This window comes from Malaclemys terrapin, chromosome 11 (genome assembly GCF_027887155.1).
Source record: "Malaclemys terrapin pileata isolate rMalTer1 chromosome 11, rMalTer1.hap1, whole genome shotgun sequence".
NCBI classification, from domain to species: Eukaryota; Metazoa; Chordata; order Testudines; family Emydidae; genus Malaclemys; species Malaclemys terrapin.
Genome location: NC_071515.1, coordinates 34,164,195 through 34,189,827, shown reverse-complemented (window position 1 = coordinate 34,189,827; position 25,633 = coordinate 34,164,195). Strand labels below are relative to the sequence as shown.

The 25,633-nt window shown below is 41.0% G+C and overlaps 1 protein-coding gene across 5 annotated transcripts in view; it reads right to left on the bottom strand.

Annotated features, from left to right (window-relative positions):
* Window positions 1-25,633, bottom strand: part of PDE1A (phosphodiesterase 1A) — a 267,331-nt gene that overhangs the window by 35,919 nt on the left and 205,779 nt on the right. For all 5 annotated transcript variants that reach the window (XM_054044523.1, XM_054044527.1, XM_054044525.1 and 2 more), the window contains exons 7-11: window positions 21,604-21,704; window positions 14,987-15,112; window positions 7,363-7,464; window positions 7,127-7,247; window positions 1,612-1,693 (exon numbers count right to left, since the gene is read on the bottom strand). In XM_054044523.1, the coding sequence (XP_053900498.1) occupies window positions 1,612-1,693; window positions 7,127-7,247; window positions 7,363-7,464; window positions 14,987-15,112; window positions 21,604-21,704 (532 nt within the window). The remainder of the gene's footprint in view (window positions 1-1,611; window positions 1,694-7,126; window positions 7,248-7,362; window positions 7,465-14,986; window positions 15,113-21,603; window positions 21,705-25,633) is intronic.

Below are 25,633 nucleotides of genomic sequence, written 5' to 3'. Positions count from 1 at the left end.
AGGTAGAACATGAGATTTGCTATGGATTTCACACTCTAACTAATGTGCCACAGCACAAAGGTGAGCAACAGGTATAAACTCAAGTACATTGCCACTTGAGTCTGGCTGGAAATGGAATGGGAGATGTATTAAATTACAAGATAATACTGGAGGATACTGTTCAATTCAAGGATATGACATCTTAACATATAGGGTCTCCCAGTCCCAGGATTATTTGGGGGAGGGAGGGACACGTTGACATTTGTGAAAGGCACTTTTCAAGGCATACTTTCCTCAGCAAACTTTTAGAGTTCATACCTGTTATTGGCCCCATAAAACTTTAAAGTAATTATTTTTATCCCTATTTTACAGATGATGGGGAAAGGCAAGGGCCTGCATTTCACCTTTGAAAAATCAGGCCCTAATTCCCTATCCCAAGGCTACACATTAAGGCTCTTTACTTTGAATGTAAGCTCTTCAGGGAAGATACTATCTTTTCTTTAGGTGTTTATACAATGAGATCATGATCTTTGATTGGGGCCCTTAAGTGGTACTGAAATACAAATGATTATTATCTAATCACAATAGGTCCTAACCAGGCAAACACCTACAGTAACTCCTCACTTAACGTCCTAATTACGTTATTGAAAAATGCAACTTTAAGCAAAACGATGTTAAATGACTCCAATATCCCCATAAAAATTAATGTAAATAGGGGAGCTTAGGTTCCAGAAAATTTTTTTCCTGAGACAAAAGACATTATATACTACACTGTATAAGTTTTAAATAATTTTAAGCAAACAATTTAATACTGCACTCACCAGTGATGATTGTAAAGTTTGGTTGAGGCAGGGGCGTAGCAGCGTTGGGGTGCGGGGGCTTGCCCTGCTCCGCCCACTGGGCGTTCCAGCTGGAGAATGGTGTCGGGGCGCCAGGGCTTGCCCACTCCGCCCACCCAGCATTCCAGCCAGGGAGCGGGTAAGCCCCGGCACCTCGACCCCGCTCCCCGGCGGGAGGGGGGGGGGTATCGAGTCAAACAGCGTTATAAGGGAACATTGCAGGACTTTAAAGGAGTATGCCAGGAGCTTGTTTGAAGGGCCTTTTGAAAACAGTGAGTTACTTGTATCCAGCCAGCTTGACTCTATGGGTATAGCTATGCTGCGATAGGGATGGTCTCAGAGCCTGGCCTGAGCCTGAATGTCTACACTGCAATTTTATAGCCCAAGTCAGCTGACCCAGGCCAGCCACAGGGTACATCTCTACTGCAATAATACCTTTGTGACTTTGAGTAGGTGACAACTTCTCAATGCTTTGCGTTACCAAATTCTAAAATGTCTATAGTAATAGCTGGACCCCAAGAGTGCAGATTTCCAGTACCCTGATCTAACCACTAAACATACTGTCCCATATGCTTCATATGCCATGTTGAAAGAGCTTAATGTCCCTTTTGACAACAGCATGTCACTAGTGTAATATGCTCTGATTTCTGTAAGTAAATGTGTAGGAAGAAATGTGTTGTTTATAGTAGTATCTACAGCTTTTTGAAAACATTGTGTGCAGTGTGAGAATGGAGGATGACAACACTACATGCTCCTACATTTATGAGAAAAAGAAAACAGCACTGATCATTACCTATTTGGGACTGAGCCACCATGGTAGATTTGCGGTCACAGAGTGGGGAAAATGGTAGCCCTAAAGCAGCCTCCTTGTCTCCCTGGAAAAAGCAATGTTTCATATTATAAGTATACATATACAAAGGAGAAAGCCTGAACACTGCTCTCTGACCAATTACTTCTACAATTCACTTCTTTTCCTAAATTAAAACAAGCTGTGGGTAAAATAAATCTAATATTGTTTTTTTTAAATGAAAAAGAGAGAAGAAAAGGAAAAGTCAGCATTATAACTTAATTTTAACAATTTGCATTGAAAAGAATATGTTGAAAGCAAAGATCTTGTCAAGACCAAAGCATCTGCCTCTGTGACTTAGTATTTGTCAGGGAAGGAAAATAAGAAGCATGTTTTATAAGGAGACCTTCTGCAGCCTCACAGCTTGGACTTGGAGCACCCAGACATCATTCAACTTAACTTCTCTTGAAGAGACAGTGGGGGAGAGAAGGGAAAGCCGACCATTCTGATATTTTCCCAACTATATAACTGCATTTTAGAATACAGGGATCTCCACATCTGCCTGGAAATTCATTGATAAATTTGTAATTGTAGAATTAAGTCCTTTTGCAGGTGCCTTTAAAATATAGACCTTTGATATTCTTATCATTTAGCACTGAATGATAATAAGGAGCGGATGTAAGAAAAACATAGAAAAATAATTTCAATATAACTGCTTAAAAACAGCCTCACAGATAGAAGAATGTGCTTCAATTAGAAATGGAGGGTTTCACCACTTCTTCCCTTAAAGTCCAATTGAATTCCACACCTAAGTGAAGCTATGGATAGATATCTAGAGCTGGAGGAAGAAAGAGAGAAAATATAAAAAAATCTATCGGTGGCCATACATATATAATGGGCCCAGAGAAAAAGAAAAGAGACAGAGGACCAAATTATGGCTGACCTTGTGCTTTATGCCTGAAATGGGTAGAGTGCCCAGAGACCCCTTCCCTCACCCTGCCCACATAGAAGGTACCCATAATTTGACTATAGGGAACAGAAGAGAGCAGGAGCAGGTAGTATTACCAAAAGGAGCTAATGGTCCCCAGAAGTGAACGACATGAATATAAATGAAGGCGATCCACTGATTTCATCTAGCTGAGGATTTGGTTCCATGGGCTTCTACTGCACTAAAGGTTTTATTAAAAAAAAATTGAGCTAACCAACCTGGCTTTGCTTTCATGGCTTAAGATCAGGGCCGGCACAACCTATTAGGTGACCTAGGCGGTCGCCTAGGGCGCTAGCATTTGGGGGGCGGCATTTTCTTCAGTGGCAACTGTGGTGGCCGGAGCTTCAGCCTCCCCGGTTGTCGTCGGCATTTAAGCAGAGGGAGCTGGGGCAGGGAGGCGCGGGGAGGGCTGCCTGCAGCAAGTAACGGGGGGGGGGGGTGTGGCACGCAGGGGAACTCCGCGCTCCAGCTCACCTCTGCTCCGCTCCTCCCCTGAGCACGCCGCCCCGCTCTGCTTCTCTCCCTCAGAGGCTTGCAAGCCTGGGAGGCGTGAGAAGTGGAGCAGCGACGGCGTGCTCGGGAAGGAGGCAGAGCAGAGGTGAGCTGGGGTGGGGAGCTGCCACAGGGGGGGCACCTCAGGGCGGGGGGGGGGGACTGGGAGTTGCCGCAGGGCTCGAGGAGCGGGAAGGGCGCAAGGTAGAAGTTTCGCCTAGGGCGCGAAACATCCTTGCACTGGCCCTACTTAAGATGCCTCCAGAACTCCTCATTGGAATTGTGGCCTGAATATCTAACACCAGGAGCATGTTATTACTTACATTAACATTGTTTTTTTTTTTTTTTGCCAGGATAAAATAACATTGCATTTGAGAACTCAAAAGTCAGGAAATTCCATGCAAGAGTTAAAATCACAGAACTAAAAATCTAAAAACTTAACTCTCTTGAGCTTATGCCTTAAAATACTTCTTTACTGGGTTATGTATTTTTGACATTTCATACAATATATAATGAAAACTGTAATTTCTTATGCAATTTATATATTGTAAATTGCAGTACATGACACAGCCTTAAGATTTGACATGCTCTTTAATGCTCATGAGCTATAAAAGTTAAGTACGCTAAGTTTGAAGAAAATCAATTAAACGACTTAAAAATTATTATTTGAAAGTTGAAATTTTATTTGTTTGTTTTTAAATAAACTCAAACCTAGAGCAGAATGCTGTCAGGGCTGGGTGGTTGTTTGAGGGACCTCAGCTTTATGTTTCTTTATCATTATGCATTTGAGATGGGTGGGTGTGGTTTGTGTTTGTTTTCTTTAAGTGAAAACAACTTTTTTTATGATAATGTTCTAAGGCTTTGCCCTTGAAATTATTACTGATACGTATTTTAAATCTTAGTGCCAGTTGAATAAAGTTTTCTGTCTAAGATAATGTCCATTTTCCATCTGTGTCCACTTTTAAAACCACATATTAAAAACTGCTATGTTCTCAGAAACTCTCAGTTTCTGCTGCTTTTGTCTGTGTTGCAGTGTAAGCAGGTAAATGACATTTTTTTTAAATTTAAGTTCCAAAGCCTTGAAATGTCTTTATCATACTTAGTTCTTCTAACATGAACATTGTTTTACTATTTGGAAATTAACCTTTTTGACTGACCAACGTAGTACAGAATGCAACAAACATACAATAAGTAAGTTTCCAATTCCTTGTCAGTCCTAATGTATCAACATCATTATTATCACATATTTTATAAGACAGGTTGGTTAACAGACATCAAGCTGGATGTCAGAGCTCAAGCTCTTCATATTACATTTCAAGTACTGCTTTTATTACATCCATTTAATTTATCAAACCAGTTTCAGTTAAAACAAAGTATTAAGCCTTCACGTGAAACTCAAACTGAATCTTGTTCAGAAACTGTAAGTTTAAGTTTTATTTTATTACTTTTGGTTTTTTTTATGGCTTTGCATTTTCTGGCTTTGGCCGAGACCAGAACCAGACAAACCAAACTAGTGTGAAATAGCTATTATCATCTAATTCCCAGTCTGGACGGAAAAAGGAAATGAAATTCCAGCACATTTTCTACTTTGCATGGGCTCTGAGTTCAGCTAAATGTTATAACCCGATCCTGCAGTTCTTTATACAGGCACCGAAGTCGATGGGTGGGAGTTTGGGCTGTATACAGACTGCAAGACTAGACACTCCCCGTGTTTCTCCCCTTCCCTTCCTCCCCTCTCGACTGCTTGTCTGCAATGTATTTTAGAAGCTTTGGAGATTCATCTCTCACGAACATTAACCAGAACTGTTCATATTAGAGATATGTGCAGCTTATATCCTGTCTCGACTGAACCCTTCCAGGTTAACGTAGGACTACTCCTGTTTGAAAGCCACAAAATACAACATAGCAAAAGGACAATCTAGATGGGCCAGGCAGCCAATATCTATCTTCCCTTATGTGCTTTGTCAAAGATGTAATTACTGAAGGTGCTATGATATTACCTAAATTAGGTTTTGATCAGGTTTTTTTATGGCTCTTTTTGTGACAACATTGCTGCTTCTCTCTGGGCCACTAGGTCCAATTTTAATTTAATCATTGTTGTTTTAAAGCTTTGTCCAGGGCCCAGACTCACAAGGATGGGCGCTATATCCCAAATACAGGGGGATAGTTGCTTTAGTTACTTTGCTGACTCAGGAAGACACTGAAGTATCTATATGCTCAACTTTCTTTTCCATTTGTAAGGATATATTTTAATTTAAAATAATTATGGTGCTCTAAAATAAAAACTATTCAAATGCTGTACAGAACAGTGGGGAAATGCCTCTTACCCCTTTGGTGATCACCTTATGCCCACCCCACTAAAAGCTACCCATTTAAAAGCAAATTAATTTCAATGTTAATCTCTTCCTAAGAAGTGTCTAGAATATTCTACCAAGTGCTATTTCTCCCATAGTGCTTTAATACTGAGGGCATAGCATAGTTGCATAGACTAAAATTGAGCATTAGGAAAATACAGGAGACAGCAAAATGCATTTTTCTAAAATGTCCCCACCAGGGCTGGCTCTAGGGTTTTTGCCGCCCCAAGCAGCCAAAAAAAAAAAAGCCGTGATTGCGATCTGCGGCACTTCCGCCGCCACTCTACTGCTGCCACTTCATTCTTCAGCGGCAATTCGGCGGCAAGTCCTTCCCGCTGAGAGGGACCGAAGGACCCGCCGCCGAAGAGCCGGACGTGCTGCCCCCTTCCATGTGCCACCCCAAGCACCAGCTTGCCACGCTGGTGCCCGGAGCCAGCCCTGGTCCCCACTATTAAATTACCTATTTTTCCCATTCTACTATTGCTTCTTTTGTTACCATTTTAAGGGCCCATATCAAAATGATGCTCAATATTGAGATAAATAAAAAGGAGGGGTTAGAATATATTTTTCTCTTATTTCAAGCAATTTCTAAATCCTGAACACAACAGAAAGCAAAAATCACTCACTCAAAGTTAATTGGTAAAGTGATCACAGGTGGTCTTTTTATCGAGACAAACCCAGTTTTTCACATGATGTCCTAGGATCCTAGACAATTCTTGAAAGACACCTGAAATGTCCTGTTTTTTTCATTTCACCACTTGAAATGTTTGCTTTTCCCCCCTAACTACACAATGTTTGCTCAGTGGTATTGCTAGACAGTAGAATTTGCTCTGCGTTTACAAGCAAGGAGTGTTTGGAGTGACTAGAAAGGTAGAAACAAAGTAAACATTGTCAAAGCCCTTCCTCTTTACTTAAAATTAGCATTAATTGCACTTGCTCAGTGATTCAAGATAAACTCATTGTTTGTTACTAGAAAAAATTCTCCACTCTGTGAAATAAACATGTTGCTATTGAATCAGAAGTTGGCAATAGTACACCACACATTTTTTAAAAAGTGCATTTTGTCTTTTGTACGACTATTTCACCACCACAAAAAATACTGCCACATTGCTGTTTCACTGTGTTTGATTCCAAAATTATGGCCACATTATCAATAGAAAGACTCCCATTGACTTGAGTGGTCTCCAGATCAGGCCCACATTGGGCATGAAAGGAAAATTCCATCATCCCTATGTGGGATATGCACTAGCTCACAACAAGGGAGAAAGGGAAGACTTATGTAATATGATATGGATACAACATTCATCTGCCTTCTTTGCTGAACACACATCCTTCACATATCCAGGTACTCCCTCCTACCCAATGCCTCTTTTTAGTTCAGAGTGTATACAGATCTCTGTCTAAAGAATGAAATCAGCTTGACAAATTATAATACTTTTAGAGAAGAAAAAAAGCTAATGCTTTGGAGCCTGCCATCAGCTGAAATTGATATTAACCAACATCCTATTCATCTTACTCACATGAGTAGTTGTACTGAAGACAGTGGGACTACTTCTGAGAGTAAGGCAAGCACGATTCTGATCACTCTACTAAACGATAACTGACAGTATTCTCGCAGGTGGAATTATAAACTATCTAACAGTATAACTAATACTTTAACTATGTTAACAGATTTTGAAAATGGCACCTGTCGAAAAAATTCTTCCATCAGTGCCGTTGTCCACCGGTAGTGCAGTTCCCAAGATTTTGCTGGATGGCTTATGTCTGCTGCATGTAGAATCAAAGACATGGCTTTGGCTTTGTCTATCCTGTCAAATCAAGGACATGCTCCAATTATCTCAGAACAAAAGCAACTATTTAAAGTCTTTTCTTGTGCATGAACTCATTTAAAACTTCTAAAGAACAGAATGGAAAATAACCTACCCCTCTGTCTGCTGCAGAGTATGTCGCATTGTTTTAATTTGCTGGAAATGTCCTGACATATCTGTTGACAAGACCATCTCAATGACCAGGCTACGCAGTTCCCTAAAAGCAATCAAAAGCAAAGTTACTAATTACAATTCATTTATTCTGTTTACGGAACATTTGCTTGAGAAGCACTGGTTAATTCATATCTTTCTAAACAAAAATGAACACTTTTTTTAATTAAAAAAAGCACTTCAAGACATGATTAGCAACTGGAACCTTATGTCCCTAAGGGGATTCTGTGGCAGCAGCATACTTCACAAAATCAGCTCTGCAATTATTATTTCAGAGTCGTGCTGTTTTGTGATTCCTCTTTTCTAGTGCATAAACTATAATTAAGTGCAATCCTGGCTATAACTCTTCTGCTTATTTCACCCCAGTACTAGGATCATCACATTCAGAAAGAGGTGGGACCAATTAGACCGTTGGGTCCACTACAACAGTAGGAGGATATAAACTTCCAACTTAGTGTACAGCAGATACAACACTAATATTAGCTGCTAGAAGGTTCAGGAGCCATTTACGAGACCAAGAAGTGTCAAGTTTAAAATGTTCCTCTTTATTCTTTTCCACTTTTTCAAGTTTGGTCAGAACAGCACCAGTGTCCAATACCCCATGAGCTTAACACTATGGACCAAAGTGGTACAAATTAGAACAGCTCTACATTTTATCTACAGCTTGTACATATTTCTTTCAAAGACAAAGGTTTGTCTGTCAACCTTCTATTCAATAAACACACAAATATATGCATATATAGTATAAATCATTAACTCCCATCACTAGCAATTGCTGATTTGGTAACAAGTGCTTCTTCATTCACTGACTTATTGACATGCTCTATACATACTCCATTAGGGTGAAAGGGAGCTGCAGGTAGGTAGGAGGATGTAGGGGAGAATACATAACCTTAAATGTGTGTTTATGAAGCATGCAACCTTATGCATACTTCTGTGATCTTAAAATTCTTTCTTCCGTAATACTGAGACCTTGGACTCTACTGCTAATCACTGATAATGCAGCTTATGAAGGGCCCAGTATCAGACCTTTCAGTGGGAACTCACTGTTGAAAAACAGCAGTGTCAATTAGATCAAAGACATGTAGGAGATGGTATGACACTACACCCCATATTTATCATGGGGGTACGATTATGATATGATTATGATGTAATCAGTGGGAAATTATGATTTGCTGAATATGATTATCCTATTTGTATCCATGTATCCTTTTTGGATCTGAAGTTATGAATATTGACTATGTATCTGAGTTTCAAATGTGGTTACACCTGGGTGACATCCATTACGCAAAATGCTTTCTGCTTAGACAGCTGGTGGGGAAGGGCCTATTCAGGGTAATGGGCCATTAGGAAAAACAATAGGCCTTAGGACAGGGGTTCCCAAGCTTGGTTTGCGGCTTGTTCAGGGTAAGCCCTTGGCGGGCCGCGAGACACTTTGTTTACCTGAACGTCCACAGGTACGGCTGCTCGCAGCTCCCGGTGCCCGCGGTTCGCTGTTCCCGGCCAATGGGAGCTGTGGGAAGTGGCGCGGGCGGGGTCACTGCTTTCCGCAGATTCCATTGGCCGGGAATGGCAAACTGCAGCCACTGGGAGCTGCGAGCAGCCGTATCAGGTAAACAAAGCATCTCGCGGCCTCCAGGGGCTCACCCTGAACAAGCCGCAAACCAAGTTTGGGAACCCCTGCCTTACGAGAAGCTTTTCTCCCACCTGGTGAGCCTTCCTGAGATCGCTCCAGACAGCCTGTAAATAATGGCTACTATGACTCAGCAGGGCATGCAAGGGTATGTGACCAGACCACATAACACTGATCTCCATTTTGGGTACCTGTCTTTTTCCACAAACTGGGCTGGGAACTGTTTTTTGGAACAAAGGGTTCCCAACATAGGCAGGGAGTGACATCATCTGTTGTTCTTCACTCCCCCACAACTCAACACCTGGAGAAGCTCTGAAAGAAAAGGACTTGGAATGGGGGTGGGGATCCCAAGTTGCAAAGCAAGTGCAGCTTGTGCCTTGAGAATCTGCAAGCCTGCTTGTATCATCAGTCAGGGTGAGAAATTGCTAATTCATATCCAATCTTTCTAGTATTATTAGGCTTAGTTTGCGGTTTTGTTTATTTACTAGGTAATCTGCTTTGATCTGTTTGCTATCACTTAAAATCTGTCTTTTTGTAGTTAATAAACTTTGTTTTAATCTAAACCAGTGTGCCTTTGAACTGAAGTGTCTGGGGAAAATCTCAGCTTGGTTTAACACAAGTGTACTGTGCATATTCCTCTCCACATCGAGGGAGAGGAGAACTGAGTAATAAATTCGTACTGGTCGGGGTTTTGACCAGGGCAGGATGGCACAGCTATGGGATCCTAGACTGGGAAGCTGGGGATTATCTTGGCTGTAGCCTCTCTATTGTTGGTTCATGCAGCGGCTGGCCAAAGCCTGCACGCAACTGCAGTTGGGTGTGTTCCTCCCTGTGTGAATGCTGGTGGGAGTGTAGGACCGGGAGCGGTCTATAGCCAGTTACAGCAGCACAGTCGGGAGGGCTCTCAGTTACTACAGAGAATTCTTTCCCAGGTGTCTGCCTGGTGGGTCTTTCCAACATGCTCAGGGTCTAACTCATCGCCATACGTGTGGTTGGGAAGAAATTTTCCCCAGGTGAGATTGGCAGAGACCCTGTGGGTTGGATTTTTTTTTACCTTCTTCTGCAGCATGGGGCACAGGTTACTTGCAGGTTTCAACTACTGTAAATGGTGGATTCCCTGTATCTTGAAGTCTTTAAACCATGATTTGAGGACTTGAGTAACTCAGCCAGCAGTTAGGAGTCTATTACAGGAGTGGGTAGGTGAGGTTCTGTGGCCTGCAATGTGGAAGAGGTCAGACTAGATGATGATGGCCCCTTGTGACCTTAAAGTCTGAGTCTGTGAGTAAAATGTGGTATTCAGGGGGTTCTAGAACAAACCTTGTTAAACATTAGTGTGAAATTCTATGTTTATGCTTTTAAGATATGAGTTAATTACAATTCTGTTTAGAGGAGATGTGATGGTTTATTAAAAGTTTTGAGACTGAGCTCCCTCAACAGTAGGTTTAAGCTGGTGTCACTCATTAATTTCAATGGATTTACTACTGATTTGCACTGGTGTAACTGAGTGGAGATTCAGGCATTCCCTTTGTTATTCAAATAATGATGTGCAACCATGGCAACCTTGCCTGACCTTGTGATATGACACTAATTAACCTGCATCCCAACTGTTCCTCCTGCACATTGCTTTGAACTTGTACCCTTCAAATGAAGCAAGTCAATTTTTGTAAGAAACAGGCAGAAGTTGCATGGAAACTGAGGGGTTTATATTAGTTACACTCTACTGTTTTGGGGGGAAATAGGAAAGAAAAAAAACCTAACACAAACCTGAAACAAACTTCTACTCCCTGTTTCTACAGATTTTTCTTTCCTTTGAACTTGCAATTCTTGAGATCACTTTTAAGAGTAATCCCTGAGCCCCCGCTCAGCACGAGGCCCTATCCCCTGCTCGTCCTCTTTCCCTCAAGGCTTGTCCCTGGCCAGACTGGAAGCCTGAGCTAGGCCATGGTAAGGGCTGCCCAGGGGGTCTGGACCACTGTGGGGAGCCCCAGACCCTCCCCTTGCCTTGGGTGGCACATCCAAGGAGGTGGGTATACAGGCTGGAGGTTGCTCTCGGGCACCCCAGCCCCCTGCCCAGGGCAGGTGGAAGGGCCAGGGCTCCCTGGGTGGTTCTTACCACAGCCTGGCTCTGGCTTCCAGCCAGGCCAGGGGGCGAGGCCTTGTGGGGAAGAGGAGGACCAGGGGGTGGAGGATTGAGGGAAGAGGAGGGGCAAGAGGTGAGGCCATGGAGGGGGTGGGGTTCCTGCATGTGTCCTGTGTTTGCTTTTTGAAAAGGTGGTCACCCTATCCGACACCCAGAGGTTGCAGGACAAGATGTCTACCACCACTACTGCCAGCAAAGACCACAGGGCACCCATTTGCCAGCACTGCTGCTGCTGTGTGAGCCACTTAGAAGAGTACCCCTGTACTGCTGGGGAGCTGGAAGCATGGCGGAACAAAGGATAATGGCTAGTGTGGAAAGGGAGACCAAATTCTGCTCACAATAATACCTGCACAATCCAATTGTCTTCGAGGAGTTGCATGATGTGAGAGCACAATTTAGTCCACCATGTACATAAAGCTGCAGTGCTGGCCCAGACAGAAGCCTCTCTGTGTAACATCTTCTTAATTTGCATGTATTCATTTATTTCCTCTTTGAAAGGAGGGTGAAAGGATTGCTGGATTGTTTGGGGAGGGGAGGTAGGTAAAGGAGAAGAGTATGGAAAGAATGGATTTTGTGTGGGGGGGGTGGGTGAGGTTTGGTTGAGGGAAAGAGCGAGGAATGACTATACTACTTGGGGAATGTCACATGTATTAATCTCTGACAAAGCCCTTGTTACAATGTTGGCAGCACTTCACTGATTCAGACCCAAACCTTGTGTTTAAAGTTAATTGAGGCCGACAATTTATTAGCACATTCTCCCTGATGTTAAGAGGTAGAAAAAATGGTAATGCAAAAAAAAAAAAAAATCTCAATCACTTTTCTTTATCTTGATGAAATAATTAGCAAAGCCATAGTTTAACCAGGCATGGGCATTAAAAAAAATCAGTACAACTGAAGAAAACAGGTCTGACAGTACTTAAGAAATGAATCAGACAGGAAGTGTGTTGAAAAAGTCGAACAAATTATCATTTCAATTTACTGCCAATTTGCTTTATTGTAAGCTTCAAAGCTATTTTAATGGCATGAATTTCAATAAAGAGAATCAAAAAAGTTCATTCTATTAATAATTAAAAAAACTGAAGTGCTTCTTTCAAGTGGCTAAATGGATTTTCCACTGTGCTGTTGAACCACTGCAAACAATAACAGGGAAACAAGAATATTTTTGAACTTACAAAATGAATACCAGGCGATCATAATTTTCCAACCTGACCCTCAAAATGAGGTCAACCAGTTCCACAAATTGAGTGGGTATTCAAATCAGTACTTAGGCACGCACAGATTTATTAGAGGTACCAATATTAAGTGCTGATTTATGTGACCAAATAGAGAATTGGGTGCCCTACTTTAGCTCAGGTAAGTAAATCCATTTATTCATGTTTGAGTATCGGTGATAACATAGCAGAATTTTCAGAAATCTTCACAATTAATGATATCTACCTACATGTAGAGGCTTCCTGCCTCTATTAAATAAATATATTATACTCTCATTAAGGGGCCAAATTTCTGCCCCCTATGGCTGCCATGCTTGCTGACTTCACGTGGGTTGGACGAGTATAACAGAGAGCACAATCTGGGCGCTGTGTAACCATTCCATATTAAGAAATTCTGATACAAATATCTATACTAAAATACAGAATAGGTCACAATAAAAGGTATTTCAATAGCTAGTGCAAGCACAATTGGAGAGTAGTTGAACAACTTCTGAAAGAGCATACTAAATTACCACTAAAGCAAAGAGAAATGTAAGAGGAAGAGACAGAGAGCACCACTGAAAGAGAGGTGCCACATTGTGTACAGTCCAGCATAAAAAAGAAGGAAAGTCAGTATGAAGATTGATCAGTCTTGGTAGAAAAGACTATTTTAGAAATACATGTATATGCTACAAAAACTACACTATTACAGTCCAGATCCTGAGACCTGCTCTGCTCCAGTCTCCCAATGCAAAGCAGCGTGGAGCTCACAGATCTGGGCACTGGAGGCTTCTCCCAGCACTGGGAAATCCTCTGCTGTCATAGGGACTCCTGTTCTGTTCCTATCTCCCCTCCCCCAGCCACCTGAGGAAGGAGGAGTGGCTGGGATGCACTGGGTCCTGTTGATCCCAGGCTGCTAGTGTGGCCTCTGGGGGCAGCTGGGTGTAGATTCAGTCAGTGCCCAAATTGCACTGATTTATGTTGGGGACTAGTCCTTGATGACCCCAAGATCAGGGAAGGTGGACCAGATTCTAGTCCTATATATCTTAAGGCACTTGGATAACATGTTAATGAGTGTGACAAACATCTAGCTAGGATAAAATATCTATGGAAAAAAATAAAGAGAAAAAGTTTAACTACTGACTCCACACTTCCATGTAAGTGGTATAAAGATTCAGAATCTTTCACCCTCTAAGTGACACAAACTGCTGGGGATTGAAAGGTATCAGCACCTGAAAGTTGTCTGCTGGCTCTTCTAGGTCCCCAAAACACTATCACTTTCTTCATACTCAGTGGCAGTCTAAGCAAAGGAATCACAGAGATGGAACTATCCTTTCAATCCTCAGAAGGTAGAAGCCTCCAGAACAATGTTAAGTCATACTGGTAGAGGCAGTGTGGGTAAGAGAATACTCTCATAGCGCAAATTTAAAATCAGTTTTCAGAGCTATTGATCCAGAACTAAATTCATTTAAAGAATTTAAGGACAATGAATGAGAGTAAGTGTGCCCTGGAAAAAAAAAAAAAAAGTCAAAAACATGTAGCAGTCCGCCTCAATCGTAGAGATGAAAAAAATATTTTATGTATGAGGTGTGCTGCAACAATTAAGGGTAATTAATGGATTAAAAATCAATAGGTTTTAACTCCCTGTATTGTTAAATATTAACACCTTGATTGTCTATAAGCCAGTTTTACATATTCCATCTCTGAATTCAGCTACATGCAACTGAATTGTCTAACGATGGTCTGATTCCAAAGAGGAAATAAACGAATACGTGCAAACAAGAAGGTGTTATACAAAGAGGCTTCTGTCTGGGCCAGTACTGCAGCTTTATGTACATGATGGGCCAAATTTGCAACTCCTCTGAAGACAATTGGATTGTGCAGGTTCAGTATTATTGTGAGCAGAATTTGGTGCTCTGTCTTTAGGGACACCATTCCCAGAAGCACACCTGCCAGTAACACTGCAATACAGCTATTGGTTAGATATTTTAGGGGTACTTGAATGATAACAGCTCTACCAATAGTAACACAGGAAGGCTTGTGATTTGAGTTCTCTGCATGCACTGTTGTACACCATAGCAACTTTCTTAATAATGGAAGACCTCAAGGCAGTCTCAACAATTATCATTTATGATATTGTGGCTCAAGTTATTGTGAAATATCAATTACGATTCTGATCATCTTTTTTAATGCCCACTTAAGTTCCAATGCTCTTACATGCTTCCTTTCCAAGGCTTCTTCAGTTTCAGCTAGAACTCAAAGGGCATGTCTTCACTTCAGGCTAGTGGTATGATTCTCAGCTTCAGGAGACATACTTGCTCTAGCTCTCAGAATTAGCGTGCTAAAAATAGAACATAGCCATGAAAGTGGGATGGATTTGTTGCCTTTAGTACGTGCTTAGGATCTTGGATGGGTACGTCCACGGGGTGGCTAGCCCATTGTGCTGCCAGGACTACATTCTATTTTAGTGCACTAGCTCAAAGAGAGTTAGCATGAGTATGTCACCTCCAATTCAAAGTGTACATATATCCAAAATGAGGTGCAAAGGAGAAGACCTACCCTTTTTATTTATTGGAATCATCCTTAATGTCCCAATAGATCTTACCTCCAGTCATCTTTGGTTAAATTTGCCAGAATGTTCATCTCTTCCTCTTGCATAAGTCTGTAAGCAGCACTCACATGATGATTTTCAAGAACAGAACGATCATTGTACAAAATTGCAACGTCTGACCTAGGTATAAAAAAGGTGTGATTAGCAACAGGACACTGATGTTAGCATAATAGAGAGAAAGGGGCTCTGTTGCCATTAAAGGGTCTGTTGATTTAGTTTGACATGATATTTATTTCACCCTAGAAGATAAAGATCTGAAAAGAAAACAGGTTTCAGAGTAACAGCCGTGTTAGTCTGTATCCGCAAAAAGAAGAACAGGAGTACTTGTGGCACCTTAGAGACTAACAAATTTATTAGAGCATAAGCTTTCGTGGACTACAGCCCACTTCATCGGATGCATATAGAATGGAACATATATTGAGGAGATATATATACACACATACAGAGAGCATAAACAGGTGGGAGTTGTCTTACCAACTTTGAGAGGCCAATTAATTAAGAGAAAAAATCTCCTCAATATATGTTCCATTCTATATGCATCCGATGAAGTGGGCTGTAGTCCACGAAAGCTTATGCTCTAATAAATTTGTTAGTCTCTAAGGTGCCACAAGTACTCCTGTTCTTCTTTTTGAAAAGAAAACCTCACAGATAATGCCTCATAATAAAAAAAAAAGTGCAGCTATGCCGGTAATTGAACTTACTTGCCATATTAGCTACTGTAAAGGGCAAGGACCAGGTTTTGAATGTATCATTGTTTTCTCTTTATAATATGTAATTAATACATCAGAGAAATTAATTTGTGAGGAAAATCCTGAAAAAATGAAATTAAGAAAAAAATAATATCCTCAGACAATATTACTCCTTCTTCCACCTGTCTCACAAGCATTTGGACCAGGTACATCCAGTGGTATCAAAGGGGCCTTCTTTCATGTTTGTACCTGTTACATCATTTAGCAATAAAACAGCTAATTCATGAGGTATACAAGATAAGGGTCCAATCCTACAGTATTTACACAAAGAAAACTTTCATTGAATTTAAAGGCAGTTTTGCCTGAGTCCTAAGAAAAGATTGCAAAATCAGGCTCGCTCTGACTAAAAAAAAATTATAATAATACAACGTATATGATATTATATGTGGGGCAGGAAGTGAGATCTGTACTTCAAGTTGTCTGACAGTTCCCACTATAAAACCCTGTTTTCAATTGCTTATAACTTTCTTGAATTTCAACCATTTGGGCTAAATCCATGCTAGATATCTACCTCAGGCTGATTTTATTTTAGAATGGGGAGTTAGGAAGAGGTGGGGGGAATTTCAGCAAAAATGGTTCAGGTATTTCTCAGAATGGAGTTAGGGGAAATATATGTTCCTCCCATGTGAAAAAATTCTAAACACCATTTCACAGAGAAGTTCTTGAGCCTCCATGCTTTGGAGTGGGGATTTGAAATGTGCCAGATGGGGGTAACCTTGATGTAAGGGGTTTGTCCTGTGGAAATCAATCTGAATTTGACCAAGTTATTAGCCTCTGAAAATCTCAGTTCACACATGATCTGTAGAGACTTTTTAGAGTTTAGCAGTTACATTCACTGAAGATTCCACCCATGATAAGCATGCTCCAGTCCAGGGTTATAGTGCCCGAGCAGGCCTCTTCCTGCAATTGCTCCTCCCAGCTGCTTGGGGTAGCTATGGCACCAGGGATGAGAACTGATCTTTCTTTTCATGTCAATGCCCTCCTCCCCACAAGCTGGTGCCACAGAGTTCCTGTGTGATGTTGGGCAAGTCATTTAAACCAAACTTTTTGCAAGTGGCTTCTGTGTGTTCTTCATTTTCTGGAAGCTCAACCTGAGATGTGCACAGGGGCCTGTACTCTTAAGTTGACTATTCCTCTCATCTCCACTTCTGGAGGGCCTTAAAAACCGACTATGTTGGGGAATTATGATGCCAGTTGGGCTAGAAGGAATATGCCCTTGCCATCAGGGCTGCCTCCTTGTCATTTCCTGGGACTCCAGAAACCACGAGGACACTGCTGGGACTTCATCCCATTCCTGAAAGGTGTCCTGACCAGACCAGACCAGACAGAGGGAACCTGATAAGATTGCTACCTCTCCTGGCTTTGGCTAAATCCTGAACACCAACAGGAATAGAGGGTCCTGTGGCACCTTTAAGACTAACAGAAGTATTGGAGCATAAGCTTTCGTGGATGAATGCCCACTTAATCAGATGCATTCACCCACGAAAGCTTATGCTCCAATACTTCTGTTAGTCTTAAAGGTGCCACAGGACCTCTGTTGCTTTTTACAGATTCAGACTAACATGGCTACCCCTCTGATACTTGACATCAACAGGAATGAGACTTGGGTTCCTACTGTCACCTCCTCCCTCAAGTGTCATTTTCCCTTCCCACCTTATTTCTTCTCTTTCCTCTCTTTCGCTCTTTTTGCCTTCTGTTTTAGAAGTGTCCTGCTTAGCCGGCCAAGACTGCATATTTTGCTTTGAGTCTGTGATCAGAGGCAGCTAAAAGCAATGCCTTAAACTGCCTGATGCTAGCTCAGATTTGCCAGGTCTCAGACAGAAGCTGCATTCTCTAACTTTATTATTCATTTCTGTCTTCTCTTGTGTGTGTGTGGTGTGTTTTGTCTTTAAAAAAAAAACTGGATTGGATTCAGCAGCAACAGCTCCAGCCAATCTGAACGAAATGTTTGAATAGTGGCTGGTGAATAAGGCCTGGGGCCGCACGTTGAACGACTAAGGATAAAATTAAGTATTTTGTAGCTGCTCATTCACAGTGCAACATCCATCCTGTGCACTGAATGAGGAAGGTGCCCTATGGAAAAAATAGTATATGTGATCATATAATTAATTAGCAGCTGTATCATAATGAATAAAGGGGCTGAATTAAGGTTGCACAAGCAACCATAATTCTGGCATTTCCCAAATTTTGAATGCTTGACTTTGAAACTTGACCATTCCTTTATTGTAGTGTTTTTGAATGTCATACTATATCAAATAAGAGGAGAGGTACTAATCTAGCAAGCAGAAGTACTCAAAATCAAGCTATTCAAACTACTCATGTGCAGTAGAAGATAATATTGTAATGCATTCACCAACAGGGGGAGCTTTGCGACTGAAAAGTTGATAAATAATATGTAGCTTCTATTCTGAGAAAGGTCTGCTTTGATTACCTTGTATAAAGAGAGCTCTAAATATTATTTTTAAAGAGTTATGACCAGTGGCGGCTCTATGTATTTTGGGGACCCAAGCACGGCAATGAGGCAGCCTTTGGCGGCATGCCTGCGGGTGGTTCGCCTGTCCCACACCTTCGGCATACCCGAACAACCCTGCAACAAACCCCATTGCCAACTCTGTCCACATATCTATTCAAGGGACTCCATCATAGGACCTAACCACATCAGCCACACTATCAGGGGCTGGTTCACCTGCACATCTACCAATGTGATATATACCATCATGTGCCAGCAATGCCCCTCTGCCATGTACATTGGCCAAACCTGACAGTCTCTACGCAAAAAAATAAATGGACACAAATCAGACATCAAGAATTGTGACACATTCAAAAACTAGTAGGAGAGCACTTCAATCTCCCTGGACACTCAATAACAGACTTAAAAGTGGCAATTCTTCAACAACAAAACTTCAAAAACAGACTTCAATGAGAAATTGCAGAACTGGAATTAATTTGCAAACTGGACACCATCAAATTAAGCCTGAATAAAGACTGGGAGTGGATGGGTCACTACAAAGTGTAATTTTCCCTCTCCTGATACTCATACCTTCTTGTCAACTGTTGGAAATGGGCGACGTCCACCTTGATTGCATTGGCATCCTTAGCAGTACAAAAGTAATTTCCCCTCTCTTGATATTCACCCCTTCTTGTCAACTGTTGAGAATAGGCCACTGCCACCTTAATTGAATTGGCCTCATTAGCACTGACCCCCCACTTGGTAAGGCAACTCCCATCTTTTCATGTGCTGTGATATATATATATATACTGCTTACTGTATTTTTCACTCCATGCATCTGATTAAGTGGGTTTTAACCCATGAAAAATTATGCCCAAATAAATTTGTTAGTCTTTAAGGTGCCACAAGGACTCCTCATTGTTTTTGCTGATACAGACTAACACGGCGACCCCTCTGAAACCTGTTCTAAAGTGCTTTGTGATGATTTCACTACTCAGCTAGTTCTGCTGTTAGTTAGGTGGAAATGTACCCTTGAAACAATGAGTACTATTAAAAAATTCAAACTAACCACTCATGTGTATGGTATGGTACCAGGGAAACTACAGAAGTAAAGCAGGATTGGAAAGTTTGTTTATTAAGTGAACAAAGCATATCCTACCTAAATAATGACAATGTTTCTGTCCTGTCTCTTATTAATATGGGAAAATCTATGATTTGCTAATCAGTATTTTGGTGAAGCACACTTTTTTTGATCCACATAGCTAATCATGGTTGTTTTTAATCAGTGCAGAGATTTGACATGACTCTGAGGGTAATTTCTTCTACCTTTTTGAAGCAATAGAAACATGGATGAAAGGCGAATAGATCTCTTTTTTTAGGGTCAGATTCAATATGTACTAGTAAGTACTTAACTGTAAAACTCAGAGTTTAACAGCTTAATTTATTTTCCACTTTTGCAGTATTTCAAACCAAAATATAAAAGACTAAAATAGAAAAGCAGTTTAAACTTAGAACAACTGATTGAAGTGATACAACAATTTATTTTTAGACGGACTGTGTGAATGCACCAGTATGTTGAAAAGGAAAGGGCTTTTGCTGGTAATCTAGCTGCAGACATGGAATTTGTTCATCATCAGATTTATCAAACCATATGTCCCAAAACACATCAACTGATTAACCTGTATGCAGTCCTTACAGCGTTTAAAGCGTACCACTGGCAGGCAGTATAACCTCAGGTAAGTGGAAGAACACTTCTGTTCTCGTTTATGAAGAGAGGTTTTCTTGCCAAAATAATTGTTCAGTATTTCAGTATGGCTGAGGAGGGGGTGCAAAGGTACTTGATGAGCCACTCTGCACTAGACTGATCCCTAGTTCCACAATCTAACTCTCATTAGAGGGTGGGACATTGTGTCCCAATGAGGCCTGGCTGCTCTAACTCATACCGACTGTATCTATGGGCAAGGGGTCATTATGGAAGCCAGTGATATCTGACGTACGGAGTCCTGCCCACACCCCTTTCCCAAACTTCAGTGATAGAGACAGCACCACCAGATGTTCCCCTACTCTGGGCAATCTCAGGGCAGCAGTGGGTCAGGATCTGCCCTACAGTATTTATAGTTAAAACAAAGCAATCCCTGCCCAACATACTTTTAAATGATATAGTCATTTCAGCAAAAATATACTTAAGTCAATTATTAATTATTATTAAATGTCTCCATATGCCATATCATGAGAGGCCCAACCCCACCCGCACTTCTGGATTAAGGAAGAAAGGGCATGCTATGCGTTTTATACCTTTTTTTCTACTGCAATAGCATTAAATTTCCACTTACAGTGTTTTTAATTTGTAGATCTCAAAACATTTTTAAAAGCTGGGTAAATATCACCCCCATTTTACAGGGAGGGAACTTGAGGGAAAGAGACTTTCATAGCAAGGCAGTGGCAGCGCCCGGACAAGAACACAGGGCTTCTGATTCTCAGTCCAGTGCTCTCTCCATTGGACTACACAGTACACAGTATAGATGCGCTCAAAATAGGCAGAGAAAGGCACCTCAGACTCCCCCCACCCCCACCCCCACCCCCACCAGTCTAACTGCCCTTTGTGTCTTTGAAAATGTCCTCCTGTCCCAAGGATCTTGCAACTTAATACAAACAAATACGACACCCCAAATAACAGTTCAGGTGGGTTTGGAGACATTGCTGGAGGGGAAGCAGCATTTAAGGAGGGATATGGAGGAGAGCAGGGAGGGTGTCTGGGGACTGGGAGGCCGACTTCAAATAGATGACCTAATGGGATACTATAAGAAGGTACTAAGCCAGAAATAAAATGAGTGGGTACAAAGGATAATGAGAAGAGAGAACGCTCAGAAATATTCTGTACAATTGGCATCCTTGTCAGTCAGTGTTCCAAGCATTTTGCCATGACCCCTCACATATCAATGAGTGACCAACGTGAAGATTTCACTTTAAAGATATGCGACCAGATCCTGTGATCCTTATTCTCACATGCTGTCCTTGCTCCCATGAGTAATCTCATTAGCTGTATCAAAGCCAAGGAGGCTACTCACATGAGCAAGGATGACATAGGTAAGTAAGGGCTGCAAAGCTGACTGCCGTCTGTGTCCAAAGAAGTAAAACATTTTAGGAAGCAGAACTTTAATGTTCACAGCAAGGCCAACTTTTGAGAAATTGCTGGTCAGGTGAAGCATTTCCCGCTGAATGAGTGCCAAGAATCTCCTCTTCAATGTACTAAGGTACTATCTTGACCACAGCCAGTGGCACTGAGCCTTGCAGCTGTGATCCATAGGGTATGAACCTCAGATCTATGCCACTAAACTGCCTTCCTTTTTTCTCCTAGATCGTGCTGCAACAGCTGCACTCAGACAAGCTATCACAAGATGAAGCACACTTACCTTGTCTGGATATGGAAATTGTTTGTGGTCCCAGTATGCTCATAATCATGGACTGCAGCTGCGAAGATCATAGCTAAAATTTCCAGTTCTGTGAGCCAGTGCTAGTGAATAAAAGCAAAAACCAGTCACATTTTGTACAACAGCTTAACTGTGATATTACATTATTGAAAATGTTTCTACATGTAGCTTAATTAAACCTTACTTTTCTTTTTCTACTGAGTCATAAAATCTTGAACATTGCTAAATACTGTACACTACAAGAGTCTCCTTCAGCTTCTGTTGACTTCATTGGGACCAGGATGGACCATTTATGTGCAACAGCAAAGTAAAACTTGTATGTTAAAAAAATTAAGTAAATTGTTATTATTTGATAAAAGCTTGTGTGATAAATTTGGCAGAGGTTTTGAACATGAGGTCTTTTGTCAGCCAGCCAATGTTTGTCTCTTGCGAAATTAATTACACGTAAAACTTAGTATTAAGTTACAATTGTAATTTCCCACTTATTGTAAGATCTGACCCTCAGACGAACAACGCACAGTGTTTTTCCAAGTACATCATCAACATTAAACATAGACTTTACCAATCCTGCAATATGGAAACTGGGTTATTTTTTTCTTCTTATAGTTAAATTACTGCCATTTTAGAAGAGTAGTTGTGCATAAAACTGAGGTCTGCTTGGTACACTTGTGACACAATTTTATATTTTTTTTACTTGCTATCTGATACTATTCCATGCTGCTGCATTTCTAAAGACACATGATACGAGTTCTATTGTCTTGCATAACACATTTACTCAGTCTAGATGACATATATTCCATCTAAGAGTGAACCCAGTACAAATCTACTAACAACCACAAATTAACCACACATAGTCATATGCCTGGTTTCGCCGAAAATGTCTTACGCCCATTTTGTAATTTTCATTAAATTGAAGGTCTCTTTGGATTTGATACATACCATACTCACCCACCCACTATCATGATTATTATTATGGCACCAGGTTCATATCATACAAGGTACAAGTGCTGTTTCCTAAGCTGCCTGGATATGAGTACCACAGATTGTTTCATGAGGATGAAAACAGCCAGTAAAGATTCACTAGTATTTTAGAATAACATAGTGGGACATGCTGAGAAAAGATAAGACTGTCTGAATGCTGAGACTACTGACTAGTTGGTGAAGCTATGTAGATTTATGAAGAGTACAGTTAAGGAATGACAGATAGTCCTGCAAGAAGTTCTAAAAATGGAAACAACAACCTCCATAGTATTTTGTATTATAAAAACTAGGCCCTGAGCTGGGACTGACTTCCACAATGTTTTCAACAGAACGACTGAAATAGAAACTCATACATTATTAGTAACTAAAGCTAAACAGAAAATCTTTAAGCCTCTCTTCCCAAAATCATTTTTTTAGCAACCATGATAGTTGCTGGAAAATCCTGCTATAAATTAGTAGAGAAATTCTTGCAAAGGTGTCTATGGACTGCAGACAAATGTCACGTGAAACTGTATGCTGGCAAATATTGTAGCTACAGTAGGGCAGACAATATTCAGTTAAGTATTCAGATAAAACACACGTGGTCCCTTTAGCAGATTGAAATACAAAGCAAAAATCTTCCAAACATCTGCCTTTATATAAGACAGGGAATGAGGACAGGAAAGATGGTTATGTCATATCTCCACTTTTCATTGCTCGAAGTTGGAAAAAAATAAAAAACAAGGTATGCTGGGAAATGTAAGAAAGTGGGAGTATCACAACTCATTTAATGGTGGGGGAAGAATGTTTTCCCCTTCCTTGAGGATTGTTAACAAGATAAAAAAGAAAAACAAACGAACAATGACTTTAGAATCCCCATACAATTTTCTACATTCCACAAGAATAGGTATCTGGGGGATCAGATTCATTGGTTCCTAACTGTAGACCCGTATTATCTGTCCCACTTGTCTCATCTGGAGTTTAATCACAGAAAACATCAGATAATATTGACCCCACCCTTCAGTTCAGGGAGTTTAATGCAAGGTTGGAGGCTAATTCTCCATCACCCATAATCCTTGACTTTGTATGTCTAATAGACACTCGGCTGGATGAGACACCTGGTCCTTCTTAGCTCTGACTTCTTCAGATGGGTATTCAGCTATTTGAGCCACATTAGGGCCAGGGAAAGATTTTATCTGTTATTTGACTCAGATTTCAGATACTAGAATCATCCCAGACCAAGATCTTCAGTATGAGTCCAAGGATTGGACTAAGATAGCAGCAGAAAAGGCAGCTTCTCTGATTACCTGAAAGTTTTGGATAACACATTCCATTGTGTGTACACTGTGGGTAAATTAATGTTAGTATGATTTTTTTTATTTCTTGACTTTCATAACCCTAGTGGTCCAATAGAGAGAGAGAGAGAGAGAGAGAGAGAGAGAGAGTGTGTGTGTGTGTGTATTCTGACTATCTAGGTTTTTTGGCAAACTGTGAAACATAGCAATTCTCTGGAGAACTGTAAAACTAAGGATACTAAAATGTATGCGTTCTGTAAAAAGGATTAGAGATTGTGGGGTTTCTAAAACCCAGCTTTATGTTATCTTTGCTTTAATCCATGGCCCAGAGAAGTGCAGAGGGAAAAAACAGGATCAATACTTTGCAGTTCTCTGTCGCAGTTCCACAAGCTACAGAGAAAACACAAAAAGACTACAAATGACATGCCTGAACTGATAAACCACTCCTGTGGGCACCCGTTATATAACAACATCAAAGGTGGGTGAAATATCCCAGGCACATGTCAGAGAGGAGAGTGGCAGTGCAGATAAAGGCATTAGAAGGGAGGCCTGCTGTGAAAACAATTAGCTTGTGAGCAGTACTGTGTGTCACCCTCACCAGGTAAATAAGGCTGCAAGTTAATTAAGTGACAGAAGCAGGAGAAGACAACCATAACATTTGTGCATTGTACTGTCAAGCTCCCCTAAGTGAGGGTGGTACGATCTAGCTATGTGAGGTATTTATATGGCCCCCATCACCTCACATTCTTTTAAATGTATTTATCCTCCAGATACCCCTGTGAGGAAGGGAAGTACTATTATCTCCATTTTACAGAGGGGAAACTGAGCCACAGAAGGACAAAGTGACTGGTGCAAGGGCTGACAGGAAGTGTATAGTGGAGCCAGGAACTGAAACTGGGTATGCTGAGTCCCAGGCTACAGTTCTAACCATGGGACCATCTCCTAACTCAGCCTTTATTACGTGACATTAATACGTGGCAAGGCAATGGCATCAATATGGCCCTTTTCAAGCACTGACACTCAGAAAATATTATTTTGCCTAGTAGGCTGCATCGCTTTGATAACACTGTTGGCTTTCTGCTGTCCCATTAACAGTGACAAGTTATCCAGGAACAGTTATAATAAATATTTTCAACTGTGGCCATCTAAAACAGGCCTTAATTGATTAAGAGCCATTTGTATAGGCAGTGCAAATTATTATGGTGTTACACAGGACAAGGAATAGCTATGAAGCCTAGGAGTGTGGGACAGAACTCAATACACCCAAGTGCATTCTGGGTACTGATATGCAAATACCCAATAGCAAGGATTCTAATGTGCAATGTATTCCTCCATCCAGCGTTCAGAGATATACTCTGGGTATCATTGAACTCTGTAGGCTGAAGTCAAATTTCAGTATTAGGGCTTTCTTCTTCTAGTCTTCATATTTATATAGTGGTAATAGTTTGCTAGGGTCTTTACAGGCATGTATTAACTAATCACTCAGGGTGAGACTTGAAGTCATTGCTCCCAGTGACACCAGTGGGAATTGTGTCTAAGAAAAGACTGCAGAATTTGACCCTCACTTTGTAAGAAGCACTATAGTTAACATTTACAGTATTAAAATTAAATGCCTGATACTTTAGACACTTTTCTAGAAAGGAAATCAAAATTGCCTAGAATACTAAGACCAAATTCTACATTGTCATTGGGCTCGATCCTTTTCCCATTGCCAATCAATGAGGAAATATCAGGCACCTATATTACAGGTAACCCCA